At 38.5% G+C, this 16,680-nt stretch overlaps 3 protein-coding genes across 4 annotated transcripts; 1 reads left to right on the forward strand and 2 right to left on the reverse strand.

The window, feature by feature from the left end:
* Positions 1 to 241: 241 nt before the first annotated feature.
* LOC113090972 (peptidyl-prolyl cis-trans isomerase G-like) lies at positions 242 to 8,288 on the reverse strand. Of its 2 annotated transcripts, XM_026256485.1 has the most exons (13): positions 8,135 to 8,288; positions 6,994 to 7,058; positions 6,804 to 6,878; positions 6,531 to 6,638; positions 6,409 to 6,453; positions 4,834 to 4,921; positions 4,539 to 4,568; positions 4,298 to 4,437; positions 3,244 to 3,415; positions 2,721 to 2,930; positions 2,498 to 2,579; positions 1,764 to 1,915; positions 242 to 1,596 (listed from the first exon to the last, which is right to left on the reverse strand). In XM_026256485.1, exons 2-13 carry the CDS (start codon positions 7,052 to 7,054, stop codon positions 657 to 659), a joined length of 2,103 nt encoding a protein of 700 aa, XP_026112270.1. In that variant the 5' UTR covers positions 7,055 to 7,058; positions 8,135 to 8,288; the 3' UTR covers positions 242 to 656. The 2 variants fall into 2 exon arrangements, with proteins under 2 accessions (XP_026112270.1, XP_026112271.1); XM_026256486.1 differs by lacking the exons at positions 4,834 to 4,921; positions 6,409 to 6,453; positions 6,531 to 6,638; ... (1 more) ...; positions 6,994 to 7,058; positions 8,135 to 8,288 and adding an exon at positions 4,771 to 4,792 and having other exon boundaries at positions 4,539 to 4,614.
* A 649-nt stretch (positions 8,289 to 8,937) lies between these two features.
* LOC113088129 (E3 ubiquitin-protein ligase RBBP6-like) lies at positions 8,938 to 11,679 on the forward strand. The gene is made up of 10 exons (XM_026255691.1): positions 8,938 to 9,285; positions 9,475 to 9,574; positions 9,671 to 9,707; positions 10,206 to 10,253; positions 10,430 to 10,518; positions 10,590 to 10,686; positions 10,780 to 10,919; positions 10,994 to 11,172; positions 11,242 to 11,345; positions 11,425 to 11,679. The coding sequence occupies exons 1-10, from the start codon at positions 9,126 to 9,128 to the stop codon at positions 11,587 to 11,589; spliced, it is 1,119 nt and encodes a 372-aa protein (XP_026111476.1). The 5' UTR covers positions 8,938 to 9,125; the 3' UTR covers positions 11,590 to 11,679.
* A 273-nt stretch (positions 11,680 to 11,952) lies between these two features.
* LOC113090998 (kelch-like protein 41b) lies at positions 11,953 to 16,216 on the reverse strand. The gene is made up of 6 exons (XM_026256487.1): positions 15,005 to 16,216; positions 14,007 to 14,164; positions 13,797 to 13,904; positions 13,104 to 13,289; positions 12,478 to 12,624; positions 11,953 to 12,340 (listed from the first exon to the last, which is right to left on the reverse strand). The coding sequence occupies exons 1-6, from the start codon at positions 16,106 to 16,108 to the stop codon at positions 12,229 to 12,231; spliced, it is 1,815 nt and encodes a 604-aa protein (XP_026112272.1). The 5' UTR covers positions 16,109 to 16,216; the 3' UTR covers positions 11,953 to 12,228.
* Positions 16,217 to 16,680: the final 464 nt, after the last annotated feature.

Below are 16,680 nucleotides of genomic sequence, written 5' to 3' on the forward strand. Positions count from 1 at the left end.
CAATTTGAGTTGAATTACTGAAATAAATTAACTTTTCCCCATTCTAATTTAAGAAACTAATTTAAGAAGGTGTTTCTAATATAAGAAACACCTATAGATACAAAACAAAAATCAATTTAATATTTTTATATCAACTGACTACAGATAAATGAAAGAAGAAGAAAAAAAACTACCAATACATTCTGCATTCCTAAAGAAAAATAGGAAGAGACTTCAATAAACAGGACCACTGAAAGTGAAGTTCAGGTTCAGTATCAATTTTTATTTGTCAAATTCAACAGAACCTAACATTGTCATCTCCTTACAAACATGAAGCCCTTACAAAACTCCAAAGTATGCAAACATGTCCCCAACAAACCCATTTAAAAAACACAGCTCAGATTGGACAGAAAATCACTTACGCAACCATTTCCACTAAACGTTTATGTATAGATATGGGCAAGGAAATTAAAATAAATGTCAGATAAAAGCAGGACAAATATAACCGAAACAAATCAGGACATTGTGATCTGTATCAAGTCATTAAAAAAATATTCCAGGCGTTCAGGAGATGGGCATGTCTGTTTCACACGATGACTAAAATGTCTCTTTGTATCCAACGTTAGTAAGTCACTGATGGGGAAACTGGAAACAAATGAAGTGGTATATGCAGCCTCTCAGTCACTGTCACTGGAAGAGGAATCCTTTTTCTTTGCATCTTTGCGTGGACTTTTAGATTTCTCCTTCACTCTCTCTTTAGATTTCGGACTCTCGCTCCTTTTTCTTTTCTTCTGTTTCTCAGCATCGCTCTCTGAATCGCTGCTTCCACTGTCACTCCTTTCTTTCCGCTTCCTGCCGCTCTGTCGATCATCTCGCTCTCGGCTTCTCGGTCTCTGGGAGGATCGTTCTTTGGAGCTCCTGTCTCGTCCTCTGCTCTTTGACTCGTCTGCACTCTTCCTCTTGTTTCGGTCTTCTGCGTCTCTCCCACGGTCTCGTCGGTCTCGCTCTCTGCTTCTCGACCGGCGAGATGATCTTCGGTCACGACTACTGCTGTGGCGTCGGTCACGTCCTCGGTCGCGTGATTGGCCACGCTTGTCTCGGCCTCTGGACCTCCGTGACCCGTCCCGACCCTTCTCTCTGCTTCTAGACCGGTCACGTCGCTGCTCTCCATTCTTCTTTTCCACCTCTTTTGACTTTTCCTTTTCATTCCCTTCTGAATGTTGTTTGCTACTTTCTTTGCTTCGGTCTCTTTGCTCGCCCTCCTTGTCATGCTCTTTGGCATCTTTCTCTTTCCGGTCTTTGCTGCTTGAGCGTCCCTGCTTGTCATCCGCTTTACTGTGCTTTTCCTTTTCTCTCTTCTTTTCTTTGCTCTTGCTCCGGCTGCGAGCTTTTTTCTTTTCCGCATCAGCATCGCTCTTTTTCCGTGCATCCCTCTCTCGGCTTTTGGAGCGATGTTTGTCCCTCTTCCTGTCTCTTCCTCTGGAGGTACTGCGTGACTTGTCCCGCTTTGAATCTCTCTTTTCTCGTTCAGAGATCTTTTTTGCTGCTTCTTGTCCTGCAGTTTTGTTATCGCTGGCTGGCTCAGTGGCTTCGGCCTTTTCCTCCGACATATCTCCTCTGGAAGAAGAAAAAAAAAAAAAAAACACAACAGATTTTATATATTTTATTATTATTATTTTTTTACAAATTATATTAAATGGTTAACTCTTGAGTGAACAAGTTTATGAACACATTGCATGAATCCTGGATGCAATATTTGCGTGCACACTAAAATTCGCACATACTTGTCGCCTTTGATCCATCGATCCTGGGTGGCGGCGGTGTTGGCTTTAGCTTTATGTGTCCTTTGCATTTCCTGCCTCCAGTGTGGAGGCGTCTCACTGCGGCGAAACCGATCCCATGATCGCGAGCGAGATCTAGATGGTGTCCGGTAGCGCTAAGGAAAAATAAATAAAAATAATAATAACAAGCTTTAATTTTATTCACTAAAATCAAAAAGATGTTTAACAAAACATAGATCGTTCAAAAGTTTGGTCTGGTTTGATCAGTTCTTTTATTTGTATTTTTTTTCAGCAAGGATGTGTGAAATTGACCAGAAGTAACACTTAAAGTATTATATATATTTTTTTATTCTATTTTTAAACTAATGCTATTCTTTTGAACTTCATGGTGCATTATGGTTTCCATAAAAAAAAAAAAAAAAACGTTTCTTTTTTTTATAAGAAATGTTTCTTGAGCAGTAAATCTGCATATTAAAATGATTTCTGAAGGATCATGTGACCCTGAACACTGGAATAATGATGCTGAAAAATCAGCTTTGATCACATGTATTAAAATATAAAAAAATTGTTACAATTGTTACAATAGTCCCGTTTTAACTGCATTTTTGATCAAATAAATATAGCCTTCTAAACAGAAGAGACGTTTTTCCTAAATCTTACCGAACCCAAACGTTTTAAGTGTTTTCACATTTAACTCACGATCTGCCTTTCACAGCAAATCATATTTATTCTCTCACCCGCGGTCCTCTTCCTTTAATTCTGCGCCCAGACCTGGTCATCACCAGTCTTGTGCGGTTTGGCCGTGAGTTCCCCATGGGTCTGGAATATAATTTACAAGTCATGGCCGTGGAGAGCAAAATATAACAATCTTACAACATCGGCATTTCATCCATGTCTGTACAACAAAGCATCCTCCACGACATTACTGAATGAAATGCATATCAACATATCACATTCTACCTGTCCCTTTCCCTTTCTTTCTCTCTCTCCCGGTCTCTTTCTCTTTGTCTGTCTTTTCCAGAGTCCTCCTTTTGCTTTTCTTTCCCCTCCTCCTCTTCTTTGGCCTTCTGGGGGCTTCGCCTCAATAGGAAGCGGTTTTCAGGAATAGCTGGCACTTCCTCTGGACGGATGGTCGACACGGGTTGGGGATCAGCCTCTTCCTCATCAGACCTACAGAAGACGACATGTTGAAATTCTTACTCTTCTGAAGAATGACTACTTTAAAAATCACTTTCAGCAAGAATGAACACGGTTCGTACAAAAAAAAAAAAAAAGAAAGAAAAGAATCTGGCTGGTAAAATTATTTCAGATAGTGTTATATGTTATGAATTTTAAGAGTGCTTATGTCTGTGATAATCTTGGTACTCTGTTGAGCTTTTAGTAATGATGTGCTCAAAACAGGCACATCTTTGAGCATTTTGAAGCATTTTATATTAGCGTTGTTGTAGGGTGAAAGACTCCCATCATAAAAAGGCAACTGCACCCTTTCTTGTCTTTCTTCTTGTGTTTCTGTTCTTTCTTTTTCTTGAGTTCCTTCTTATTTTTCTTCCGTTGTTTCTTCTCCTTCTCTGATTCCTCTGACTTGGAGGAGCTGTCTGAGGAAGAGTCGTCGTCACTCTCGCTGGATGACTGATGCTTCTTCTTTTCTTTCTTTGCTGGATGACAGAAGTTGAAGCAATACTTTAGAACACAGTATAACAATTTGACATATTAATAAGACTTTACAGGAACATTCTGCACAAGCGATTAAAAAGATAGTAGTGAATAAGACAGGTAATCATAGTGACCATTAAATACTGACATTCATGGCATTGGACAGTTCACAAATGATGTGCATTGATTGTACTTGCCTATTAAATAAGTTTAGTCAATTCTTAACTGACAGTGGCTCTGAATGCTTTTGTGTAGAAGTCACCACAAAATGAATGAGATTGAAGAACCCTGACTAGATCTTAAACTTTTGCTTTATCCCATTTTTTTTTATAATAAAAAAAGCATGTGTATACATATTCATTATTTTAATTTACCGTATTATAATTCACACTTATTTTCATAGTTTGGCTGGTCCTGCGACTTATAGCCAGGTGCGACTTATCAAAATTAATTTGACATGAACCGAGAGAAATGAACCAAGAGAAAACATTACCATCTCCAGCCGCGAGAGGGCGCTCTGTGCTGCTCAGTGCTCTTGTAATCACGCCCTCTAGCGGCTGGAGACGGTAATGCTTTCTATTGGTTCTAAAATGCAACATAGTCCAGTGCGACTTATAGTCCAAAAATACGGCACATAAATTGTTAAATTGTTCAAGTTTAAGGCGTTTAATTATGCTTTTTGATTAATACTTTTATTCAAATCCAAAAAATGTTTTAAAAATAAAAGTGAATTAGGAAAAAATAAACTGATTTCATAGGGACTGCCTACTTAGGCCAGAAGCATATTTATACACAAGTACACAAAATATAAGCTAAAGCAAATAACATAGAACATCTAAACATTTCTAGGCTTAAACAAGAGAAAAGAAAATCTGGAATATCACCTTTAGATTTTGGAACAAGTTCCCCACAGTTGAGCACTTTGACCTCAGCGTAAGGTCGGCTGTTGGCATCCGTCTTCTGACTCTCGATCATCTGGATCACCTCCTGGCCGGAGATCACCTGACCAAACACCACATGAAGTCTGTGGAACAAAGCAACAGAACCTGTTCAACACTCCATAAGATGCGTTACCTAGCAGTTTGCTTATCAAATACGGAGTAACACGTTGTGCTGCACACTTACCCGTCCAAGTGAGGAGTTGGTTTTGTAGTTCTATGGTCAGGGACACAAAACAGTGAGGCAGAATGTAAATATAAATCTAACAAACACAAAAACAGTGATTAATGCACACCATAAAATGATCTGAGACATTATCATTTGCAGTTCATATCTAGCTCAAGACCAAACCAATGCACTGAGGAGGACATATACATCTATTCTACATCGAGGCTGTGAAAAAGAAAATGATAGTCACAGATCATCGTCCATTTTCAAAGAGGCCGGTGCTATCCATTAGAAGCGCGTATGCTGGACTCACATAAAAAACTGTGAGCCGTTGGTGTCTTTCCCTCGGTTTGCCATCGACAGCAGGAACTCCTTGGTATGTTTCATTGTGAAGCTCTCATCTAGATACAGGAAATGTCAGAATATTGAAATCTCTGTTGAAATTGATAACTAAAACTACTAAAAAGTGCTTGAATACACCTAAAATAAAATATTTAAAAGAACCTACAATGAAAAAGTTATATTAGATATCCTGCTATGCAAGTGTTGGGTGATATGGTCATTTTTCAAATCGACATATCATCACCGATGATAGACGATATTAACATGCATGTGTGGAGCAAGAGAGACTCTTTGTTCTTGTCATAGCATAACTATTTGATGAGCCTATGGAATCACCAATAATCAAAAAAATATACTTTCAAACATACTAATAAACTAACATTAAATAGAAAAATATCTACCGGTATTTAAAACAGCTGGTTCATATATAGCCGGACGCCCTTTCGCGGCTGTAGATGGTAATGTTTTCTCTTCTAAATAAATGCAACTTATATAGGTTTTTATTCCTCGTCATGACGTTTTTTTGGACAGATGCGACTTATACTTAAGTGCAACTTATAGTCCGAAAAATACGGTATTCAAAACCGTTAAATTCATATATTTGGAGTAAAGTTGAATTGAAACATCAGTCATACATCGCTCCAGACCGCGCACCTCATGACGAGCTTGACACACTGCCACGAGAACAAGAATGAGATGCGTTCTGACATAACGGTGGCATTAACCTCAGTTAGTGAGGCTTTGTTTAAAATACTACACATATATAGGCTGTTCAGATTACTACAGATTAAGTGCAATGAAATACCTTCTATCTGCAGACGATGTATGTCTGTTTGTGTATGGAGACTTTGTAACGGCCAAAACTATGTATTTTGCGTGCATCACATTATAGTGCGGAGTGCCCTTTAAGAGATTAATCACTTAACTTACAACACACACTATGTGGTGATCACGTAGAAGGACTACATGAGAATCACTATGGATGAGAAGTTCGCTCTGCCGCCTTACTATTTTGTCTTTACTTTACTTGTTATACCAAGATTGTTAATCTCTCATGTTTGAGAAGATCGTGTTGCCGCACACCAGCCATAAAATGTATGGGACACCAACTCCTCGTTTTCTATCTCTTTTATTTCATTCATTTAACGAGTTATCCGAGTCAAAGCGGTACAACTTCACCGACTACAGGCTCTAATCCTCTTCTGCGTGTGTACACGTGTGTGTGAGAAATGCAGTGCTGAACTGAAATAGCTGGGCAGTTTTATAGCCGAATTATAATAGGCCGCCTAATAAAAATAAGTTATTATTTAAAACATTAACAGGAGAATGAGCCTAATATCGTGGACTATCAACAGAGACATCTACTATCATCTATCAGCATAGCCCATATTTTATTTATATATATATATTTATATATATATATATATATATATATATATATATATATATATATATATATATATATATATATATATATATGTGTGTGTGTGTGTGTGTGTGTGTGTGTGTGTGTGTGTGCTTCTTAAGTGGAAAAAAGCCCACTCACCTTCAAAGAAACCTCCGTATATAGACTCCCCACCTCTACCATTTCCTGTTAAGTCAAACATTTGTCAAATAACATCACGTGTATGATGTACATGATTAAAAAAAACAAAAAAACAGCAGTACCTTCACTGAAGTCCCCTCCTTGTATCATAAAGTCCTTCACTATCCTGTGGAACAGACTTCCTTTATAGTGCAAGGGTTTCTGGGTAGTCTTACCAATCCCTTTCTCACCTAAAGACAGAGGACGAAAAAAAAAAAAAAAAAACACAAAGCAATGCATAAACAGACCAGGAAGACTTTATGTAAAATCTCTCACACCGACAGTACATTTACTGCATCTCTGCATAATATTTAATAGTGCACATTGCATCTCTCTATATATGTTTGTATAAATACCTGTGCACAGGCAGCGGAAGTTTTCACATGTCTTGGGACACTCATCTGAGAAAAGCTCAATGACCACTCGACCCGCTGCAGCAAGGAAAACCAGAGGGAGAAAAATATTATACAGTGAAATAATCCCACACTTTCAAGAAGGAAAAAGTATCCCATTGAGGTCCTGAAGAACACCTGTGCAGAGTCTCACCTGGAACATTACTGATGCCAAAGTCAATGAAGCAGCGAGGACGCTGCGCCTTTACCCCCATCACACTGCAGACACAAACACAACACACACTAGTACAGACACACCTGAGCTCACAGACTTAAAGGGTTAGTTCACTGGAAGACCTCCGTTCATCTTCGGAACACAGTTTAAGATATTTAAGATTTCAGAGAGCTTTCTGTCCCTCCATTGAAGCTGTGTGCACGGTCTACTGTCCATGTTCAGAAAAATAAGAAAAACATCATCAAAGTAGTCCATGTGACATCAGAGGGTCCGTTAGAATTTGTTGAAGCATCAAATACATTTTATTCCACAAATAACAAAAATTAAGACTTTATTTCAGCATCGTCTTCTCTTCCGGGTCTGTTGTGAGCGAGTTCATGATGCTGCTGACGTGATATCTTTGTTATTGGCGTTTGGAACGACTGAGGGCGAGTTAATCATCACATAATTTTAATTTTTGGGCGAACTAACCCTTTAAAATACCATCAAAATCGGTTTCACTAGTGCACCAACACTATTACACTAACTAATAATGCTAACAGCTAATAACAACAGACTCCATGACTTGCTAATCATTTTGGCTTTGTTCAGAATTATAACTTGAACATGTTTTTTGACATTTTGTAAAGTTCACCACAAAGGAGTATAGCATTTCATATTTATTACGCAGCAAGTCCTCTTCCTTCATGTCAATAGTTGTTCATCCCATTTAATTAGCATGCTCTAATTAAGCATCAAAGTGAGAGTATATTTAAGATTATAAATAACTTTAGAATAAAACGACATTAAAATTATGTTTGTTTTCCGTGTCTCACTGCACTCAGTTTGTGCTTAAACACGTCAAATCAACAACAGCAGCAGCAGCAGCAGCAGGACGCTTTGAGAACTGCAATATGTTTAAACTCTATATTTCTCGAATTAGCTTTAAAGGACCGGGCAGTTAGTTATATTTATTCATAAAGTACTAAAAGCGCGACGTTTTTAATGATTGAATGACTAGCATGCTAACGTGCTACATGTGTCCATGAGTGAGTATATTGAGATCTCGTTCTTCTCTGTGTACAAGTCCTACTGAACGTTTTTTTTTAAATATATATCTATGTTAGGAAGTATAACTTACATGTTTGATCCAAGTTAAACAAATGCTACCAAAATGAACAAAAACATTTATAACATTGACTTTCGTTCTCGTGTCCTCAGCGCGCAGGTCTGTAAAGATGGCGCAGTGGAGACCAGCGGTGCTCTCTGGGTAAAAAGATAAACCGCCTACTTCTTCTTCTTTGACGTTTTATGGCGGTTCGCAAACAAGCTTTAAGTGCATTTACCGCCACCTACCAGACGTTAAAGATTCGCCTGAACTAGTGAACCAGGGACGCTTAAAACATATTAAAACGAGTTTCGTTTCATTTGAGTATCATTAATTGTAAACACATTTATTTTATTAATAATTAATTATATTAATATTATTAATTTTAATATTAATTTAATACGTAATATTGTGTCATTTGTTGAAGTTTGTTTACGCTCACTCTTTTTTTTCCTTCAGAAAAATAGACGTTAATTTGTCGCTTGATGAAAAATCTCACCACTCACATACCAGTAGCATGCAACAAAATAATATTTAGAGCAGTTTTGAAGCACAAAGAAGCAACTGTTACTAAACTAAAATAGCTTTTTTTAATCTAATAATTGGTTTATTAAAAAGCACACAAACATTCATTAAACCATATGAATAAAGATGAATAATTATTCATATTAATATTTATTCTTAAAGATCAATACTTATGAATCTTTTTTTTTTATTTTTTTTTTTACATATTTTCAATACGGTTTTACAGAATTTCAAGTTTTTCAGCATTCAGGTGCGTCTCGCGTCATCGCGGATGTTATTTGGACACGTTTGAACAGTATCCATGGCAACGTTCTGTTTTCGTGTTTATTTAAATCTGACCGTCTCATAAATATTATAAATATCTATGTTTTTATCAGCACCTTGCGACGATTATTGAGCTGATAGCTGAGTTAATCGAACGATTGCTGGATTTTCCCTTCGCAATTGTGATCGTTTAGACCAGTTTTGTTTTGTGTGACGAAATCCGAACGGTGTAAACATGCCTTGTGTTCATTATAAGTTTCGAAGTAAACTCTCTCACGACACGATCCCGTTTGAAAGCGTTCACATCACTGTGAGAGAGTTAAAACAAAAAATTATGAAGCGCGAGAGACTGATGCTCTGTGATTTGCAGATCAGCTGCGCGCAAACCAATGAAGGTGAGTGCAATAAACTAACCTTAAACTTTCAGAACATCAATTAACGTTAATGCTTTTATGTTCAAGAAGCAGTTACCATGACATGTATGGGGTTCCATCTTGGTATTTTGATATATTTAATGTCACTCAAAGAATACTATGGTACTGTGCGAGTGAAACTAATGCTTTTATTGGTGTTTTTGCTGTCAGAATACACTGATGATGAAGCTCTTATTCCCAACAACACATCAGTCATCATCAGACGAATCCCTGCTGCTGGGCTCAAATCCACAAACACAAGATTTGTCAAGTAAGTCACGTGACATAAGCACACCTTTCATCATTTATATACAATATGAAGATTGGTGTTTTAGTCATTTGGACTCTTTGCTGTTTGGTTTTGCAGTAATTGGCTTGAACCATCATGTGGATCTTCACAAACAGTATGTAGAAAAATGTTTGCATTGGTCTTTATGTTTATTAACGTTATTCGGAAGGGAATATTAAATCCGTATGGTTATTTGTGTACCCTAACATTGTCGAATGGCTTCTCCAGTAAATTACAGATAACCACGTTTAATTTGTTTAATGTTACACTGTTTTTGTTTTTCGAAGGTAAGCCCATTTCCACTAAATTTTCATTCTATCTGCTCGCATTTTATCTTACATTTTTTTGTATGAATAACAACATTTGCTGTATGATTACTGGAACATCACACAATAAAACTATTATTAATTCCCTGACGGTTCAAGGCTGTGCGTCTTTATTCTGATTGGGTTTCTGTAGACAAGTGTCTCATTCATGTCTCATCTATGTCTCTGTGTGTCTTGTTCATGTCTCTGGTCTCCAAACTCTACATGACTGACCTCACTATTGTCCTAAATAAGCCTTGTGTCTTCTCACAGAGGTAAAACTCGTCTTGTGTTCATGTTTATTTCAGCAGCAGGTTGGTGATTCTTCACCAGTTTCACTGGATCTGCTTCTGAAGGTATTGAAAACAGTGAGAAACACACTCTTGCTGCACTGTAATGAACTTCAGAGTTTGCATACGAAGTGTAGTTATGAAGACAATGAGTGCTGAGTATCGACACACAAGCAGCTTCTTCCAGGAGGTTAGAGTGTCTCAGTGCTAAACGTTAAAACATGCAAATGCCTGTGAAACAGACTGAGAATCTGGCCGAGGCAAATGCATCAGAGGAGGACAAACTCAAAGCTGTGATGTACCAGTCCAGTCTGTGCTATTATTCCAGCAGGTGAGTGTTCAGATATTGATCTGATTGAATCTGTGACACATGAGAGTTCCTCATGTTCTGACATTCATCAGTGACGCGATGAAGCTGATCGGACTGCATCCCCCAAACTACATCTGCTTCCGCTGTAGGATTCCCGGACATCACATTAAAAACTGTCTGAGCAATGCGGTAACTGGGCTTTGAGAGATCACAGCTGCTGTGAACTTGAGCTCTTTTCTCCGTCAGTCTTTCAGAGATTGAATGTCATTCATGAATTCACAGGACAAAAATCATGCTCCTCTTAAACGCATGCGGAAATGCGCAGGGATTCCTCGTAGTTTCCTGGTGGAGGTGGATGATCCTGACAGAAAGGGAGTCATGATGGACAGCAGTGGGAAATACGTAATTCCCGTTATGGATGCGTGAGTTTACTCTACTTGGTCTTGCCTTGTACTTGAGTCTTTTGCTTGAATCATGTTGTGTTTGAACTGTTTAGCGATGCCTATGCCACTGGGAAGAAAGAGAAGCCGCCCTTCTCACCCCAGAATGAGCCTTCATCCCCTTCCTCATCCTCATCCGATCTGATTCCTGCCGCGCTGCTGTGTCTGATCTGTAAGGATCTGCTGACTGATGCCGTGATGATTCCCTGCTGCAGGAGCAGCTCCTGTGATGAATGTGAGTGTCTGATCAAACAAACATCAGTCAGAAGCAAACAGGCTGTTTCTGACAATCTTTTGGTGTCAGGTATCAGAACGTGTCTGCTGGAGTCTGACGGACATGTTTGTCCATCCTGCAGACAGTCAGATGTTTCTCCTGACAGTTTGACTGCAAACACGGCTTTGCGTCAAGTAAGACCTTAAACCCTGTTTCTTCTTGTAGTTCATCTTCTGCATCTTCAGAGCTATTTTCTGATTCTTTCTCAAACAGGAGGTGAATCATTTTAGGAATGGAACCAGATCTTTGCACTCCTACAGCTGTCGATCACGGTCTCCCAACCAAAAATCAAAGAGGCGTCGGGATGTGAGAGGGAATCGTTCCCGCTCCAGATCTCCTCTAAACAGATATACAGACCAGAAGAGACCACGCTACTGAGAGGCTTTCAGTCCTGCATTGGAGAAACCTTGTGAAGCATTGACTTCAAGATCTCAAAAAAAAAACACTAGCAGCAAAACACAAAAACAAAACAAAAAAATAAATAAAACAAGTTGTTTTGTATCAACTATATTTTCTATTTGCTAGAAACAAACATGAATTTATATATATAATTTAGTAATTAGTAAAAGGTTGTAGAAACAAAATCAAATAGTGATAAAGAAAGAAGTGTTACAACTGGGATGCATGGAGAAACTGGTAAATTTGAAAATAAAAAAATATTACTACAAACATGTTGCATTTAAAATAATGTAACCGACCAGCCAGTGAAATCTATGTGCTTAAAACACACACACAAGTTGATATGGTTTAAAAATGTTTATTTTACAAAAAATGCACATATTTTAGTATTTTTGAAGTAGTGAACTAAGGTTCATTTTATTACAGTATAATAACAATGCAGAAATGTGCCCGTTCTTGCTTGCATGGTTCTGTCAAAGCATTAAATGAGAAATGGCTCATGTTCACACACATACACACACATTTCACATTAACCTGTGTTTGTCTAAAATGTAAAAGTAAAACACTTTAGGGAACCCAAAAGCTTTTGCACTTAAAAAAAATAAAAAAGTGTTTGATTTAAAGTTTGGGCATCCTGGCAGCATTCAGACGCATACCAACACAGGACGATCCTGAAGCGTAGCGCATCTCTCTCAGCATGCCGCTCCATGTCTTTTTGTCTTCTTCATACCTGTGAAAGAAAACCGGTCAATACATAAACTGACATCCAGTTCTATTCCTGGACTCTTTCTTGGAACTTGACTAATTAATTGAAATATTTTTTTTTCACTTTCAGGAACGGCTGGACACAGAATCAGGATGACTTACTGCCACACATCAGTGATCTCAGAGGGTCCGATGTTTTTGTCCTCCAGCTCTACAATAGCAAAGCCACCAATGGCAAAGAGGTTTCCCCCGGTGCTCACGAGATTCACCGAGCTGCGCTCCTGAGGGAACTCTGTGAATGTGTCCCACCTGAGAGCGGATAATATTAATGTAATACAAAATACATATTTAATTTTTACATGCAGAAGCAGTGAAGGGATGGATAAGCACAGGAAGACGACACCTAGAATGGTACATCTCTGTAGATACAACATTATTGTTTAATTTCACAAGCAAACCTGTAAATCGCATAGAATCTATTTTGTTTCTTAGTTGTTATTGTTAGCTAAATTTAGAACTTTAAACAAAATTTTATAATTGAAATAAAGCTGTAATAAAATAAAATAATAAGATGAAAAACTTGAGAAAACTAATTTAGAGATGTTGTCTTGGAATCTAACTGAAATAAAATGTTACTTAAACTAAAAGTGATATAAAAATAAATAAAACCTAAAGCTAAAATTACTAAAATTGAAACAAAAATAAATGAAAATATTTAAAAATGTTAATATTAAAATAATAAAATATTATATATATATAAACTAAATAACGCTGGAGAGAAACCATACTTGTTTGTTCCAAAGTCGTAGGTTTCAGATAAAGCCGTCAGTCCGTCTTCATTCACTCCCCCAGTTACAATGATTTTTCCCTTATGAACTACGGCACCAAACATCGCTCTTGGCGTCTTCATAGCAGCCAGTTCTCGCCATTCTGACTGCTTGTGGTTGTACATGAACATTTTATTAAGAGCTTTGCTGTGAGAGACAAAAAAAGAGATTTATTCACTTTAGATTTTTATATACATTGGTTCATGTTACTTTAAAAAAAGTGTAATCTTTCATCTCAGTCTGACTTACCTGACTTAAAAGGGGCTGTTCTTCATTTTTAACTATGTATAATTGTATAATTTTCTATTATGTATTTATATCAATTTTATCTTAACCACTTGATTCAAGCATGCAGAGATGTAGGTGCTACACATCAAAATCAGTTCACAGTTTGGCAAATTTTCTTTACTTTTTACTAGTTCTTCTGATGTTTAGTCATAGCTGTGAATAAAAGTAAATAAATGCTTAGGACTGAAGATAAAGTTTCATCAAGCTGTTGAAAAGATCCATCCTTGTTCCTCATGATAAGAGCCCTTTATATTTCACATTGGACATAAGATTGATGGATCACAGAAAGCTGCAAGCACCATATGTTCCTGAATAAAAATGATCTCAGTTGCATGCGCACGCATGCACGCACACACACACACTTACTTGTCATCTGTCTTTCCTCCGATGCAGTACACCATGTTGTTATGCGAGACAACTGAATGGCCGTGAATACGCAGAGGAAGTTTCTTGGTCTCGTGCCATTTCATCTTTCTGTAATGACATAAAATACTATTGAAGCCACAGATCCGAGCCAGCAGTTAAGTGTGAAGGGCAGAATCAGCAGCTGGACAGACAAAGCTTTTGAATTCATACTCAGTGTCATAACACATGACGGAGTCGAGGGACTCGTTGGTCTGCAGGTCTTTGCCAGCGATGGCGAACAGCAGGTTTTCAGATTCCCCCAGACTGAACAGGCATCGAGGGCTGGGCATAGGAGGCATTGCCTTCCAATCAGCAGCAATACTGTCCAGCTGGATGTGATAGAATAGTTTTAAAATGACAAATCATTTCCAATAATACCTTACAATATGTATCTATCATTAACTAATAATTAACAGATTTATTAATATACATTCCTTTTCATTTATAAACAAATTTATAATATTGTAGACTAATAATGTTTTCATATATTATCAAATGTTGCATTATCACCTAATTTAGATATATCCTCATATAAACAGCATATTCACATATTGTAATATATAAACTAAACTACTAGATTATGTTGTCGCAAGGTTTGAACTCCAGCTCTAATCTGCTAAATTCATATGATATTATTATAGTAACATCTTGATTTTCTGAAACGCTTCTTTGAAACCACATGCATTGAAATGAATTGACTTGATATACATAGTTAATTCATATTTGTTTATAATGCATTCTTGTTAATTTGAAAAATGTAAATGCATTAGGTAGAATATAAAATTAACCTAAATCCTGAAAAAAGTACTGATCATTGTTAGTTCATGTTATGCAGTGTTAACAAATTACAATGAAAAGTGTCACCATAAAAGCAGCTCAATTCAGAGACCTTAAATATAGGATATAAGAAAAAAGTTAACTTGAAAAGTACCAAGGTGAAGTTTGCAGATTAAAGTTTGCAAAGATTGAAGTTTGCAGATTAAAGTTAATTCAGTACAAGGATCCATGAACAGATCATAAAGATTCTATGCTGGTACTTGTCTAGCTAGTTGACCAGCATGATCCTCTTGGTCAAGACCATAGAGATCCCTTCTGGTAAAGCAAGTTTAATTAAGAAAACTAGTGTGGTTACTATTACACCAGCACCTTGTTTTAGAGTCATTTTGTACCTGGTAGAAGTAGCACTGCAGAGGAGAATCTTTGCTGTCTTCATCGACAAACAGGCCACCAACGATAAAGAGCTGGTTCTTCTTGGTGCAGAGACTCACATGGTTCTTTGGCACCTGTTCTGCTATGGCAGCCAGAAAACACTCATTCTCTCCCACGTCGTACGCCACAGCGGCCGTGTCATTGATCATGACGATCAGGTCTCGTCCGTACATCCCCAGTCTACGATTATCGTTCAAGTAACCCGGCAGCAGCTCCTCTTCCTCCTCTGCTCCAGCCTCTCCTTCCTTCTTCTCTTTGGGTTTCTTCTCGGGGAGTTTTCCACCGAAGGCTTCTTTGATGATTTGCAGCTTCTTCAAGAGTTCTGGATCTGCCTTGATTATGTCATCGGTCTCGACTTTCTCCCGAACGTACTTCTCTGGAAGAAGGCGGAAGCGGATGCAATCGAATGCTTCGCCCAGACTCTTGGCACGCTTGGCCTTGTCGTTGCGCACCCACTTCATCACCGACTCAAACACAACCTCCTCCTTCTCCACGTTAAGAGTGTCTCCACCAATCAGAGCAAAGAGCTCGTGAGGTGCCAGCTGAAGGAATTCGTCCTCAGCCGCCACGGTTTCGAACCGGTCAGCGATGAAATCGCGTGCCGCTATGGCTAGCCTGGGAACACCGAGGACCAGGCCGAGCCTGAAGACGGCGAGACAATTAAACAGAGACAGCTTCTTCTGGAGATAGTTCACACATACTGTAAACACTGAGGGAATCTGGAATCGGTTCGCCACTGCAAAGATCTCCTGAACATTGTCATCTGTCAAATCAATTTCAGCAGAATACAAATACTGGATGATCATATCCATGATATTTGGATCAACGTCATCCAGAATAACTTCCTTGCCACTTTCCTTCTCCTTGCCGTCCTCAGAGAAGAAGAGCTCTCTGAAGTAAGGACTACAGGCGGCCATGATCAGGCGGTGGCAAGGAAAGCAGCGGTCGCCGATTTTCAAAGTGCAGTCCACAAACTTGTTCTCATTCAGAAGTTCCTTCAGTCCATCCTGAAGCAAGGTGCTCTGGAACAGTCGCAGCTCATCCTTTATGGCTTTAGGATCCATGCTGTTGCGTTTCAAGATGGGAATTGACAGACTAGAGAAGAAAAAGGGGAGAAGGTGTCTCCAGGTCTGCTCGCCACACCGGCCAGGCTGGAAAAGGACAGAGTGCTAAAAAGATTCCCAGAGTGCAGAGGCTGTTATTTAATCCTACCATTCTAAATATAACCCTCTCGCTCTTGTCCACCCCCACTGCCTCTGTCATCCCTCAATCTTAGTTGTGAAGAAAGGGATCCCAGTGTGATGGCCATTCTAGACAGCAGCTGTCACGACGGGGCAGGACGAATAAAGCTCTGAGAAGACTTACATCTCGGCAAAATATACCAATCCCACACCTTTCTTCTATACTTTGTCCTCAAGTTTTTATGCAAGTGTCTTTGAGTTTAATTCCCCACATAAATGGAGGGTTAACTAGCAGTGTTTGGAGACAGCTGCGACTACAACAGGTGATGAGCCATTTTCAGCTGTGAACTTTATTATGCATGCGTCAGATCCTGGGAGGAGACAAAACTCTTAGTGTAGCTGGTCATACTTGTGCACTCTCAGTAAATAGTGCAAAAATTTCCTTTAGGGATACA

The sequence above is a fragment of the Carassius auratus genome, chromosome 6, assembly GCF_003368295.1.
Source record: "Carassius auratus strain Wakin chromosome 6, ASM336829v1, whole genome shotgun sequence".
In the NCBI taxonomy this organism is placed as follows: domain Eukaryota; kingdom Metazoa; phylum Chordata; class Actinopteri; order Cypriniformes; family Cyprinidae; genus Carassius; species Carassius auratus.

Bases quoted from the DNA above. Each gene is read 5' to 3' on its own strand.
- LOC113090972 (XM_026256485.1), bottom strand. From the start codon at position 7,054: ATGGGGGTAAAGGCGCAGCGTCCTCGCTGCTTCATTGACTTTGGCATC. The intron at 4,569-4,833 runs GTGAGTCCAGCA...CCCTGACCATAG, and splicing joins AACGGCTCACAGTTTTTTAT to AACTACAAAACCAACTCCTC. The intron at 4,438-4,538 runs GTAAGTGTGCAG...TTTGTTCCACAG, and splicing joins CCAACTCCTCACTTGGACGG to ACTTCATGTGGTGTTTGGTC.
- LOC113088129 (XM_026255691.1), top strand. From the start codon at position 9,126: ATGCCTTGTGTTCATTATAAGTTTCGAAGTAAACTCTCTCACGACACG. The intron at 9,575-9,670 runs GTAAGTCACGTG...TTGGTTTTGCAG, and splicing joins ACAAACACAAGATTTGTCAA to TAATTGGCTTGAACCATCAT. The intron at 10,920-10,993 runs GTGAGTTTACTC...TGAACTGTTTAG, and splicing joins GTAATTCCCGTTATGGATGC to CGATGCCTATGCCACTGGGA.
- LOC113090998 (XM_026256487.1), bottom strand. From the start codon at position 16,108: ATGGATCCTAAAGCCATAAAGGATGAGCTGCGACTGTTCCAGAGCACC. The intron at 13,905-14,006 runs GTATGAATTCAA...ATGTCATTACAG, and splicing joins GTCATGTGTTATGACACTGA to AAAGATGAAATGGCACGAGA. The intron at 12,625-13,103 runs GTATGGTTTCTC...ATCCGCTCTCAG, and splicing joins TACGACTTTGGAACAAACAA to GTGGGACACATTCACAGAGT.